The 13,781-nt window shown below is 44.0% G+C and overlaps 3 protein-coding genes and 1 long non-coding RNA gene across 5 annotated transcripts in view; 3 read left to right on the forward strand and 1 right to left on the reverse strand.

The window, feature by feature from the left end:
* The first annotated feature begins 5,345 nt into the window (after nt 1–5,345).
* On the forward strand, nt 5,346–5,723 carry LOC145344737 (histone H2B type 1-B-like). Its single transcript, XM_080191845.1, has one exon. The coding sequence runs from the start codon at nt 5,346–5,348 to the stop codon at nt 5,721–5,723; it is 378 nt and encodes a 125-aa protein (XP_080047971.1).
* Nucleotides 5,724–6,770: 1,047 nt separating this feature from the next.
* On the forward strand, nt 6,771–7,157 carry LOC145344735 (histone H2A-like). Its single transcript, XM_080191842.1, has one exon. The coding sequence runs from the start codon at nt 6,771–6,773 to the stop codon at nt 7,155–7,157; it is 387 nt and encodes a 128-aa protein (XP_080047968.1).
* An 872-nt stretch (nt 7,158–8,029) lies between these two features.
* On the reverse strand, nt 8,030–8,341 carry LOC145345397 (histone H4). Its single transcript, XM_080193214.1, has one exon. It carries the CDS (start codon nt 8,339–8,341, stop codon nt 8,030–8,032), a length of 312 nt encoding a protein of 103 aa, XP_080049340.1.
* A 1,071-nt stretch (nt 8,342–9,412) lies between these two features.
* The window catches only part of LOC145345398 (uncharacterized), a 35,168-nt gene continuing 30,799 nt past the window's right edge, over nt 9,413–13,781 (forward strand). For both annotated transcript variants that reach the window (XR_013887056.1, XR_013887057.1), the window contains exon 1: nt 9,413–9,479. This is a non-coding gene — a long non-coding RNA (uncharacterized LOC145345398). The remainder of the gene's footprint in view (nt 9,480–13,781) is intronic.

The following is a 13,781-nucleotide window of genomic DNA, read 5'->3' on the forward strand; positions in this document are numbered from 1 at the left end:
GAGCAAAGAAAATTACAGCACAGGAATAGGCCCTTTGGCCTCCAAGCCTGCACTGACCATACTGCTCAACTGAACTAAAACCCTTCTGGGGCCCATATCCCTCTATTCCCCTCCTATTCATATATTTGTCAAGACACCCCTTAAAAGCCGCTACCACATCCATTTCCACTACCTTCTCTGGCAATGAGTTCCAGGCACCCACTACTCTGTGTAAAAACTGTCTCACATATTCCCTTTAAACATTGTCCCTCGCACCTTAAGCCTGTGCCCCTTCGTAATTGGCTCTTCCACCTTGGGGAAAAAAAGCTTCTGACTATTCACTCTGTCCATCCCTCTTATAATCTTGTAGACTTCCATCAGGTCACCCCTCAACCTCCATCGTTCCAGTGAGAAGAAAACAAGTTTCTCCAACTTCTCCTCATAGCTAATACTCTCCATACCAGACAACATCCTGGTAAATCTTTTCTGTATCCTCTTCAAAGCTGCTATCCTTCTGGTAGTGTGGCGACCAAAATTGAATTCTATATTCCAAGTGCGTCCAAGCTACAGTTCTATAAAGCTGCAACGTGACTTGCCAATTTTTAAACTCAGTGCCCCAGCTGATGAAGTTAAGCATGCCGTATGCCTTCTCGATTACCTCCTCCACCTGCATTGCTATTTTCAGTGACCTGTGTACCTGTACACCCAGATCCCTTTGCCTATCAATACTCTTAAAGGTTCAGCCATTTACTGTATATTTCCTATCTGTATTAGAACTTCCAAAATGCATTACCTCATTTTTGTCTGAATGAAACTCCATTTGCCATCTCTCTGCCCAAGTCTCCAACTGATCTATATTGTGCTGTATCCTCTGATAGTCCTCATTGCTATCCACAAATCCACCAACCTTGCTGTTGTCTGCAAACTAATCAAACTAGTTACATTTTCCTCCATATCATATATATAGCTCTGATCTCTGAGGAATGCCACTTGTCACAGCTCTCCATTCAGAAATGCATCCTTCCACTGCTGGCCTCTGTCTTCTTTGGCCGAGCCAGTTTTGTATCCACCTTGCCAGCTCACCTCTGATCCCATGCGACTTCACCTTCTGCACCATTCTGCCATGAGGGACTTTGTCAAAGACCTTACTGAAGTCCATGTAGATACCATTCACTGCCCTACCCTCATCAATCATCTTCATCACTTCCTCAAAAAAAAAATCATGTTTGTGAGACACGACCTCCCCTTCACAAAACCATGTAGTCTCTCGCTAATACGTCACTTATTTCCAAGTGGGAATAAATCCTGTCTCAAAGAATCCTCTCCAATAATTTCCCTACCACTGATGTAAAGCTCACCAGCCTGTAATTACCTGGATTATTCTTGCTACCCTTCTTAAACAAAGAAACAACATTGGCTGTTCTCCAGTCCTTTGGGACCTCCCCTATAGTCAGTGAGGATACAAAGATTTCTCTCAAGGCCCCAGCAATTTCCTCACTTGCCTCTCTCAGTATTCTGGGGTATATCCCATCAGGCCCTGGGGACTTGTCTATTTTAATGTTTCTCAAGAATCCCAATACCACCTCCTTTTTGATTTCAACATCCTTTCCCAGACTCATCATCCAGCAAATCCTTCTCTTTGGTGAATACTGACACAAAGTACTCATTTAATACCCCACCCATTTCCTCTGGCTCCACGCATAGATCATGGAAGTGTCAGTTACTAGGGGGCACAGGTTTAAGGTGTGAAGGGCAAGGTTTAAAGGAGATATGAGGCATATCCAGGTTATACTGGATAATTTTAGAGACTGATTTAATTCCAGTTTTGATACATTACAAATAATGAGTGATACACAGAGAGATAAAATACACAACTTCACGTATAAAATGTGAAAATAGTGTGTGCAGAGTAATGCAAACCATTCAGCATCCACAGGGAGGAGAAACCAGAAAATGAACGCCCTATTATACAATCCTTAAGAACAATTATCAATCAAAAGAATTTCTACTCTCAAGAATAAAAACAAAACATGCAGAGTACCACAGAATGACTGATATAGAAGTAAAACTTTATTCTGGCAGTGAGACAAACAAAAGCAACATCCACTTGCAGAATGATAAATTCTAAAACCCAGAATCCCATAAAGATATTTGAGAACCAGATTACTATTGTTAACAATACTCACAAGGTGTTGATTAAATTAATACTTGGGTTTAGGGTGCCCTATGATGAGAGACTGAGTTAATTAGTATTTTGTTCCCTAGAGTTTAGTCTCTTGAGAAGATGAAGGATATGGGGCAGTGAGAAATCCAACATCATTCATGATCACATTGAATGGTGGGGCAGAACTGGTGGGCCACGTGCTCTAATCCTATGCAATTTATTGTTTTCCTGTAACAGGTACACTGTACAACCCACTTTAAAAGGCAAGAAGAAAAATCCATTCACAATTGAGGGAAGGACAGTGAATAATGGGCATATCCACATTCCAGAGAGAGAGTGATAGAGTTTGAAAAGCCTCAGTCAATTATAGAATAAATGCTTGCAAAATTATGACAATTATGATGAAGTAGCTAATAGGTAGAGAATAAAATCCAGACACAGGCAATCACATACAAGTGAAATTTTACTCTCTCATGCCAGAAAATCACAGATATTGAGTACAATCACAATCAGTGAACCAAACTGATTAGGGAAACTCAGCATGGCTTTAAGTGAAAAATCATGTCTCAAGTTTAACTGAGTTTTCTGAAGGGGTAACCAAGAAGGTAGATGAAGGCAGTGCAGTTGATGTTGTCTACATGGACTTTAGCAAGGCCTCTGACAAAGTACCACACAGTAGGTTGTTGCATAAAGTTAAATCTCATAGGATCCGGGGGTGGGGGGGGGATGTGGGGGAGGGGGTTGTGGGGTTGGGTATCTAAATGGATATAAAATTGGCTTCTTCACGGAAGCCAGAGAGTGGTTGTAGAGAGTTGCTTTTCAAACTGGAGGCCTGAGACCAGCGGTGTGCCTCAGGGATCAGTGCTGGGTCCACTGTTATTTGTCATTTATATTAATGATTTGGATGAGAATATAGGTGGCATGGTTAGTATTTTGCAGATGATACAAGATTAGTGGCATAGTGAACAGTGAAAAAAGTTATCTCCGATTGCAACATGATTTTGAACAATTGGGCTAGTGGGCTGACAAATGGCAGAGGGTGTTTAATTTAGATAAATGCAAGGTGGTGCTTTTTGGTAGATTGAACCAGGGCAGGACTTATTCAGTTAGTGGTAGGGCACTGGGGAGGGTTACAGAACAAAGAGTTCTAGGGGGTACGTGATCATAGCTCCTTGAAAATGGAGTCACAGGTGGACAGAGTGCTGAAGAAGGCATGCCTGGTTTCATCGATCAGAACATTGAATACAGGAGTTGGGACATCTTGTTGAAGTCGTACAAGACATTGGTAAGGCCATGCTTGGAACACGGTGTATGGTTCTGGTCACCCTACTATAGAAAGGATGTCATTAAACTAGAAAGAGTGCAGAAAACATTTACTCGGATGTGACCCAGACTTGGTGTTTTGAGTTATAAGGAGATGCTGGATAGACTTTTTTTTGGAGCGTAGAAGGATGAGGAGTGATCTTATAGAGATCTATAAAATAATAAGGGGCATAGATCAGCTTTAAAATCAATATATTTTCCCAAAAGTAGGGGAGTCTAAAACTAGAGGGCATAGGTTTAAGATGAGAGGGGAGAATTACAAAAGTGTCCTGAGGGGCAACTTTTTCACAGAGGATGGTAAGTGTCTGGAACAGAGGTAGTAGTCGAGGCTGATACGATTTTGTCTTTTAAAATGCATTTAAAAGTTACATGGGTATGATGGGTATAGAGTGAAATGGGCTAAATGCGAGCAATTGGGATTAGCTTAGGGTTAAAAAACAAGGTGGCATGGACAAGCTGGGCCAAAGGGCCGGTTTCTATGCTATAAACCTCTCTGACTCTCTAAAAGATGACAAGGTTTGGAACCATTACAATTACTATTAGAAACCAAAATGAAATAACATACTCTCACACACGTGGATAACTGTATCAGGTTGGCTCACACTGCCATAATTATCAAAGTCTGACAGTGACAGAGAACATCCCACGTCTTCTGTGCACTGGCATGAACAGAGTTTAAAAAAAAACATGATTTGCAGCGACTGGTAGATTCATTTCAAAACACCCAGACACAGAACCATAGAATCCCAACTGTGCAAAAAGAGGCGGCACCAATCCTCCAAGCATCCTGACCAAACACTACCCTCGACCCTATTCCCATAAACCCATTTACAATGTTTAAGTTATTTAATTTGGAAAATGGGAGGAATCCAGAGCTCCTGGATGAAACCTGTGGAGAAAGAGAGTTAATAATGAAACGTGCCTGTTAGAGATTGTAAATTGTGGAATAGTATCGGTGGTAATAATGAAACATAGAAAACTAATGCAAAATAAAAAGACATATATGCTCGAAGGTCGGATAGATGGCAGATTTTTTTTCAGTCAGATTTTTGTCAATGACCCCATACCCGTGTCAGCTTGTGTCCAATATGCACATGAGCCGCAGTTTCATTATGTAAATGCTGCAGTACAGAAGCAGGCCATTCGGCCCATCGAGGCTCTAACTACTCAGAAAAAATATTTTACCCACATTCCTTTCTCCGTAATGTATTTACTCAGTCAATCCTCTATCAAACCTACACATGTTGGGACACTAAGGCAATTTAACATGGCCAATAAATCTAACCTGTGCATTTTTGGATTGTAGGTATAAACCGGAGCGCCCGGGGGAAACCCATGCAGACACAGTGAGAACGTACAAACTCCACGCAGGCAATTACCCGAGGGCGGATTTGATCCCGGATCTCTAGCGCTATGAGGGCGCAGTGATAACCAGCTTTTGGGATTGAACCCAAATATTCTGGACTGCGACGTCCAGGCGACATAATGAAAAAAGGAGCAGTTTTTGCTGGTGAGGAAGGGAAGAGAGATGAACGGTGTCAGCAGTATTTTATAGAGCGATGTGGTTTTACCAGCAGAGAGAATGCGCTGGTATCGCCAGAGAAATTGAGAAAGTTTGGGAATTGTTTGAATAAGGAGGCGGCAGGGGGAGTGAAGGATGGGACTGCAGAGTGAATATGTGGATGTGAGGAGCAGTAACTGTGATTGGTTAATTCGTATAACCAATCAAGTAAGCAGAAAACCCCGCATCATTACAGATTAGCCAATGGTGAACAAGTCTATCGTCCATCCCTCATTTGCATACTTGTCTGGGTTAGCCGATAAATGAGAAGTTGAAGCTGGTATTTTGCTTATTCTGTGTCTGCAGTCTGAGAGCACCATGCCTGAAGAAAAGAAACTTCAAGCTTCCAAGAAGGGCGCCAAAAAAGCCCAGAAGAAGCCGGTAACAAAAAGCGGTAAGAAGAGGAGGAAGTCCAGGAAGGAGAGTTACGGCATCTACATCTACAAAGTGATGAAGCAGGTTCACCCCGACACCGGCATCTCCTCCAGGGCCATGAGCATCATGAACTCCTTCGTCAACGACATCTTCGAGCGCATCGCGGGCGAGGCTTCCCGCCTGGCCCATTACAACAAGCGCAGCACCATCAGCTCCCGGGAGATCCAGACCGCCGTGCGCCTGCTGCTTCCTGGGGAACTGGCCAAGCACGCCGTGTCGGAGGGAACAAAGGCCGTGACCAAATACACCAGCTCCAAGTAAAACTGTACAATGCGCTGAAAAAAAAAATCCACAACCAAACGGCTCTTTTAAGAGCCACCCACAAGTTCTGTGAGAAAGCTATCCTATTTTCGTTTTTGAAATCACTTAAAATACTTTTTGCATTTGCGTTTCAATCAAAGTCCAGGATAGAGAACTCACCTGTTTGGTTATGAGTCTGTTAACTGTTTCTCATGAATAATGTGGTTGCTGACTCCCTGAGCACTTCTCAGAGCAGCCGATATTTGCATATGGAATATTCGGTAGGAAGCTGACAAAGTGGCCCTTGACTTTACGCCCTCCGATTTTCAATTCGGATTTCCCGCAGTCTGTTATTTCAATTCGGCTTCTTGCCAGTTCGAGAAATCCCACACACAGATGTACAGCATGATGGTACATTAGTACTGCCTCACAGGGACGCGGGTTCAATTCCAGCCTCGGGTCACTGTCTGTGTAGTTTGCACAATTTCCCTGTGAATACGTGGGTTTTCTCCTACAGTCCAAAAATCTTATGGCGGGTTAAGTGGATTGGTTATGCTAAATTACCCCTGAAGGTCGGGGGATTAACGTGGGGTTACAAAGGTATAGCCTGGGTCGCATTGTTGTCGCTGCAGGTTCACTGGGCCGAATGGCCTCCTTCGCACTGTAGGGTTTCTATGATAAATTCAGAAACTGACGAATAAAGGCAAACTTTTAAATTAGGGACAGAAATTGAGTGTATTATAATCTTGAACTGAAATCTGAATTACGCCTTTTTAACAATTCCGAATCGACCTTTCCTGAGTATTTTGGCGCTCATTTGAAATTTGAAATAAAGAATCGGTTGGAATTTGAGAATTTGGCGCCCTTACTTTCCGCCCTCAGCACCGGGGCCTTTCCCGATTGGTGCTTTAAACAGATATCTGATTGGACATTGTGGAGAAGGTCTCATTTGGTTTTCCCCATAGCCAATCAGCGATGTGTGCACCGCCATCCCTCCCCAAGCTATAAGAGAAGTGAATCTGTGCGGATTTTCTCATTCTCTGTTAAAGTCTTTGTGAGATTGTGATAATGTCTGGAAGAGGAAAGACCGGCGGGAAAGCTCGCACCAAGCCCAAGTCTCGCTCCTCCCGGGCTGGACTGCAGTTCCCGGTGGGCCGTGTTCACAGGCTCCTGAGAAAGGGCAACTATGCGGAGCGTGTGGGTGCCGGAGCCCCGGTCTACCTGGCTGCTGTGCTCGAGTATCTGACGGCTGAAATCCTGGAGTTGGCCGGCAACGCGGCCCGGGACAACAAGAAAACCCGCATCATCCCCAGACACCTCCAGCTGGCCGTGCGCAACGATGAGGAGCTCAACAAGCTGCTGGGAGGAGTGACCATCGCTCAGGGCGGGGTGCTGCCTAATATCCAGGCTGTGCTGCTGCCCAAGAAAACCGCTGCGGCACCGAAGACCAAGTGAAACGACCATTGTGAAATCTTAACAACCCCAAAGGCTCTTTTCAGAGTCACCCACTTTCTCTGTGAAAGGGCGATCCATTCTCCGTTAGATTGGTGGCGATTATTTGAGAATTCCTCACAAAAGAGAAACGAGCAGGATTGAGAAGCTACCAGTTTATGTGACATGGCGGGTTAAACGTGTGGAACTTGATGTTTGTACAAGAAATTACCGCGTGTGAAAGAAACAAAAAATGTTTGAAACTTTGTATTGATACGTTTCTGTACTAACCCCTCAAACTAAATGGGTTGTGAGTCAATTTTCCCACAACTCCTTGCAGCCACTGAATGTCAGAGATATTGGATAAAACCCAATATGCACCATTATCCTGTTATATTGAGATCCACTCTAACGTCCATTCAGTCCTGTCATGTTCTTGAGTCAATAATCTCAGCAATATGTTTAATGTTTCGTCCCTGTCACTGGAAATAACATTGAGTTAATTCTGCATTTCCGAGGCAGTGTACATCGAATCCTGCAAGGGACCAACTTCCAGAATGAATGTGCACTGTAAATGGTGATTCATATATCTGACTTAAGGCGTGTGTGAGAATTACGGAATCCTTATATTCCTGATTCGCGTAGTAATCGAGTGTTTCTCCGCATAACATATTAACAATTGCAATTGAATTACTTTCCTCTTCATACATAACAAATGCACGTCACAACAATCTAAGAATGAGAAAATAAACCACCGAAATATAATTCAAGTCTTTACCTGACAGACACACTGGCTCTGAAAAGGGCCTTTGTTGGACTGGGGGCTGCTCTCAATGTGAGGATATGGGTGGCCCTGAAAAGGGCCTTTGGGTTTTTTGAGAATTGGGTGGATTTGTTTAGCCGCCGAATCCATAGAGAGTGCGGCCCTGGCGTTTCAGAGCGTATACCACATCCATAGCGGTGACCGTCTTGCGCTTGGCGTGCTCGGTGTAGGTGACCGCATCCCTGATCACATTCTCCAGGAAAACCTTCAGCACCCCGCGGGTCTCCTCGTAGATCAAGCCCGAGATCCGCTTGACCCCGCCACGGCGAGCCAGGCGGCGGATGGCTGGCTTGGTGATGCCCTGGATGTTATCACGAAGCACTTTGCGGTGTCGCTTTGCTCCGCCTTTCCCTAGTCCTTTGCCTCCTTTCCCTCTGCCAGACATGATTCTTCTTCAGTCAAATCGCTGCTGAATGAGAGAGGAGCTGCCGCAGTTTCCTTTATTATACAGCTCGCCCCGACCTGACTGAGAAAGAGAGAGAGAGGCGGGACGGGGAGGAGACTGAGCAGTCTGTGAATTTTGAATAGTTACTGAGAGCAAAAATTCATTGGTTTACGTTACTGCATGTTTTGTCGGACAGAGTAGGGTAAGAAGAAAGGTGAAGCTTTTACATGAAGATACCTCTGCGGCATTGTGACACAATGGTTAACACTACTGCCTCACAGTGCCAGGTTCGATTCCTAGCTTGGATCACTGTCTGAAGTTTGTACATTCTTCCCGTGTTTGCGTGGGTTTCTTTCGGGTGCTCCGGCTTTCTCACTAACTGGTGAAATCGACTAGTTACATCCTCAAAAAATTCCAGTAGATTCGTCATGCGTGATTTCCTTTTGTAAATTCACGCTGACTTTGATTATATTTTATTGACTTCTGCTCCTAATTAAGTTTCGCCAGTTAGAGAAACGCGGCAGTGCAGATGAGCTTCCAAGGCTACCTTTGCCTGGAGAATAGGCTGAAATGTAAAGATATAAATGTACTTAATAGAAATAGCCTGAACCTCTGTTTCTCCCTCTCTCTTGTCCCTGAACCATTCTTTCTGTTTCAGTCTCTCTGAACCATTCTCTCTGCTTCACTCTCGCTTCACTCTCGATAGGTTTTTTCAAGAGACTTCTGGATGAGTACATGGAGCTTAATGCAATTGAGGGTTATAGGTAAGCCTAGTAGGTATGGATATCATCGGCGCAACTTGTGGGCTGAAGGGCCTGTTTGTGCTGTAGTTTTTCTATGTCCACTCTCTCTGAGCCACTCTCCTGGTCCACTCTGTCTCGTCCCTGAACCATTCTCTCCATTTCACTCTCTCCCCCTCTCTCACTCTGTTGGGTTTGAATGGTTGATTGACATCTTGATTCGCCAATCAGCTGGGAAAGTGGTGATTCCGCCCATCGACCCGTTCGTCCGCGGCAGTGACGTCACCAGAACTGCGCATGAGCAGAATCTCACCAGAAACAGGTAAGGAGCGGCGTCGATTCGCGCGCATGTTCAGCACTGCTGTTTGAGGGTGAGGGCGAGCGGTTTGAAATTCAGGGTGAGAGTTTGAATTAATTTAATCTGAATACAGAGAATTAACCGGGTTTTCACACCGGGTATATCTGGGGTTACTGATGATGTTTGAAAACATAGACTATTTCTGGAAATTAATCTTCAGCCTGGAGAGAAAATGGCGAATTTCCGCTTTTTACAAGAAATGAAACAAAATCTGAGACAGAAAAACAGTAAATCATCCGACAGCCGGTAACCCGGGGAGGAGCCGGCGTGTGAGCCGAGAGTATTTGATTTGATTTATTATTGCCACATGTATTCTATACAGTGGAAAATATTGTTTCTTGCGCCGTATAAAAAAGCATACTGTTCAACGAGAAGGAGAGAGTGCAAAATGTAGTGTTATGGTCATAACTAGGCAGGAGAGGACTATCAACTTAGTGCGAGGTAAGTCCATTCAAAAGTCTGACCAGCAGGGGAAAAGCTGTGCTTGAGTCGGTCGGTATGTGACCTCAGAGTTTTGTACGTTTTTCTGAGGGAAGGAGGTGGAAGAGGGTATGTTTGGTGTTGCGTGCAGGCCTTGATTATGCTGGCTGCCTTTCCGAGGCAGTGGAAAGTGTAAACTGAGTCAATGGATGGAAGGCTGATTTGTGTGATGGATTGGGCTACATTCACAACTAGTTGTAGTTTCTTGGGCAGAGCAGGAGCCATATCAAGCTGTGGACAACCGAAAAGAGTGTTTTCTATGGTGCATCTGTAAAATCTAATGAGAGTTGTAGCTGACATGCCAAATTTCCTTCATCTTCTGAAAAAGTAGAGGCATTGATAGGCTTTATGAACTAGTGTGCTGTCGTCAGGGGACAAGGGCAGGTTGTTGGTGATCTGGACACCTAAAAACCTGAAGGTCTCAAGCATTTCTATTTCATCCTGATTGATGTAGCCAGGGGCACGTTCTCAGTACGCTTCTTGAAGTTGACTATCTCGTTTGTTTTGTTGACATCGAGGAAAAGATTCTTGTTGTCACACCAGTTCACCATATTCTCTTTTTCCTGTCTTGTCATTATTTTAGTTCCGACCCACAACTGTGGTGTCATCAGCGAACTTGAAAATTGAGTTGGATGGGAATTTGGCCACACAGTCGTAGGTGTATAAGAAGGGGGTTGAGGACATAACTTTGTGTGGCACTGGTGCTGAGGATAATTGTGAAGGAAGTGTCGTTGCTGATCGTGGTCTGTGTGTTAGGAAGTTCAGGATCCATTTGCAGAAGGAGGAGCAGAGCCCCAGGCCACATAGTTTGAATCCAAAAGAGAAAATGCTGAAAAATGTCGGCAGGTCTGGTAGTGTCTGTGAGGAGAGAAATTGGCTGATGTGGAGTCTAGATGACCCTTTCTCAAAGATAGCTCTCTAGCTTTGACAAAGGGTCATCCAGACTCAACATCAGTTATTTGCTCTCCTTACAGATGCTATCAGACCTAAGATTTTCCATCATTTTCTCTCTTGGTTTCAGATTCCAACATTGCTGACATTTGCTTTTGTTCACTGAGTTTGGAGATGAGTTCCATAGGAAGAATGGTGTGTAACCCGGAGACAATGAAGTCAATGAGATCAAATTGTGTGTGGGAACGTCGGAATTAGGAGCGCAAGCAGTCAATTCAGCCCTTCGAGCTGAATCAGTTGTTTCAACAATCAAACATTGGGACAATGTTGGGCATTGGATTTGCCTGTGTAAACCTCTTGCGGTCCTATCCCTCACTTAGGACCTTCCCAAACTAGTTGATGAACATATCTTAAGTCACTCTTCCTCTTGTTTTTTTTTCTGAACACGCTAATGCTTTTATTTTTATTGAAAGCATCTCAGGTACTGCTGGGATCTAGCCAAGAGTGGACAACGGCGCTCTGATAAATATGTTTTTATCCAAACTAGCTACTGGAGAGATCCTGGGGGTCTGGCGTCTAGCTAATGTTAATCTCCTGGGGTGACACAGTGGTCAACACTGCTGCCACACAATGCCAGGGACCCAGGTCCAATTCCGGCCTTGGGTCTGTGTGGAGTTTGCATGTTATCCTCAGGTCTGCATGGTCCAGTTTCTCCCCACACTCCAAAAATGTGTGATTTGGCCATGGTAAATTGCTCCATAAGGTTAGGGAGACTAGCAGTTCAAATACGTGGGGGTTAAGGAGATAGGGTCTGGGTGGTATTGTGATTGATGCATCCTTGATGGGCTGAAGGGCCTTCTGCACTGGAGAGATTGCATGATTCTGTTGAAGAAAAGAAAAAGAGATAATCCAAAAAATTATAGATTGGTGAGTCTCATATTGGTGGTTAAGAAGCTTTTGGGTAGGTTTCTTAAGGATAGGATTTCTGCACATTTGGAAAAGCAAGGCTTAATTGGGAAGGTTGGGGATAAGACCTGGGTGGGATTGGGAAAGGCTCTGTGCAGTGTTGGTCACATCTTACTAACTTGATTGATGTTTTTGAAGATGTGTTGAATACTGGATGTTGTGTACATGGATTTTAGCAAGGTTTTCGGCAACACAGGCTCATCCAGAATGTTAAGATGCACGGGATCCTCGGTGACTGGCCACTTGGATTCAGAATTGGCTTGCCCATTGAAGCCAGAGAGTATTGATGAAAGGGTATTTTTCTGGCTGGATGTCTGCAGCTAAAATTGTTCTGCAGGTAAATGTACTGGGACCTCTGCTGATTGTGATATATTTAAATGACTTGGATGAAAATGTAGATGGCTGGGTTAGTAATTTTGCAGATGACACAAAGAGAGGTGGAATTGTGGGTAGTGTAGAAGGTTACCAAATGATGGGATATAGATCAGCTGCAGATATGGGTCAAGAAAGGGCAGATGGAGTTTAACCTGGGCAAGTGTGGAGTGTTGAACTCTGGGAGATCAAATATTAAAGGTAAGTATACAGTTGATGGCAGGGACCTGAACAGCGTTGATGTCGGGAGAGAAATTGCCCCCTGTAAGTGGCCACAGAAGTAGATAGGTTGGTAAAGAACATGTGTATCATGCTTGCCTTTATTGGGCAATAAGTACAAGAGTCAGAATGCCATTTTGCAGTTTAATAAAACTTTTGTTGGGCTGCATTTAGAGTGTTGTGTTCAATTCTGGTTGTCACATTACAGGAAGAACATAGAGGCTTTGGAGACAGTGCATAGGAGTATCACCAGGTTGCTGTCTGGCTTATAGGATATGAGCTGTAAGGAGAGGCTGGACAAGAGTCATTTTCTCTGGAGAGTCAGAGGCTGAGGGGTGACCTGATGGAGTTCTATACAAGTATGAGAGGCATAGATAGGGTTGATAGAATCTTTTTCCCAGAGTTGAAATGTCTAATATTCGGGGGCATGCACTTGAGATGAGAGGGGGAAAGTTCAAAGAAAATGTGATTGGCAAGTTTAGAGTGGAAGGTTTCTGGAACACACTACCAGGGATGTGTGTGCAGGCAGATACAATACCTAAGGTGGTGGTGTAGTGATATTACCCTGGACTAGCAATCCATAGACCCAGGGTAATGCTCTAGGATGCAGTTTCAAATCTGACTACCACAGGTGGTGAAATAAATAAATGTAGAAGTCTAACAATGACCATGAAACCATTGTTGTAAAAAAAACAGTTTGGCTGACTAATATCGTTAGGGTGGCACAGTGGTTAACACTGCTGCCTCTCTGCCCCAGAGACCCGGATTCTCAGTGTAGAGTTTGCACGTGCTCTCCTTAAATACGTTATGGGGATAAGACCTGTAAGGGATTGTTGTCAGTAATGGCTTGATGGACAAATGGCCTCCTGCTCTGTCAGAATTTTATGACTATATGATTATGTCAGTATCAATGTGAGTAAAATATCAGATAATTGAATGTTACATGATCTGAAACTTGAATATAACTTCATGCTAGGGAACAGTTTCAACTAAACTTGCAGAATTTACTGATTTGAGACTAAATAACATTTGCACATTTGATAAATGAAAGGACTGATTGAGAGCTTAGTTGGAGACAAGGAGATGTGCAACGGCATGGTATGACACGTGAAATTTCACATCAGCCCCACACCTGGCCTGTGCCTCTGAAGCCAATGCCCACAATCTGAGTTGTCTTGTGGAAATACAACCTCTCTCTATGCCGTTCATTCCACGGCAGGCAGAGGTTGCTTGCATGGTCTTCTGCATACCTGTCATTTCCTTTCTGTGAGCTTCACTCCCTCCCCCCTCACATTACTGTTTAGGTCCCTGTTGGAGGGCTGTCAGTGTAGGAATCATCCTCACCATTGGAGACTTTGGTTGGAGGCATGTTGCATGCAACAATCTTTTCAAACTGCAGATTCAGTCAGTTTAC

This window comes from Carcharhinus amblyrhynchos, chromosome 7 (genome assembly GCF_965287045.1).
Source record: "Carcharhinus amblyrhynchos chromosome 7, sCarAmb.v2.hapA, whole genome shotgun sequence".
NCBI lineage: Eukaryota > Metazoa > Chordata > Chondrichthyes > Carcharhiniformes > Carcharhinidae > Carcharhinus > Carcharhinus amblyrhynchos.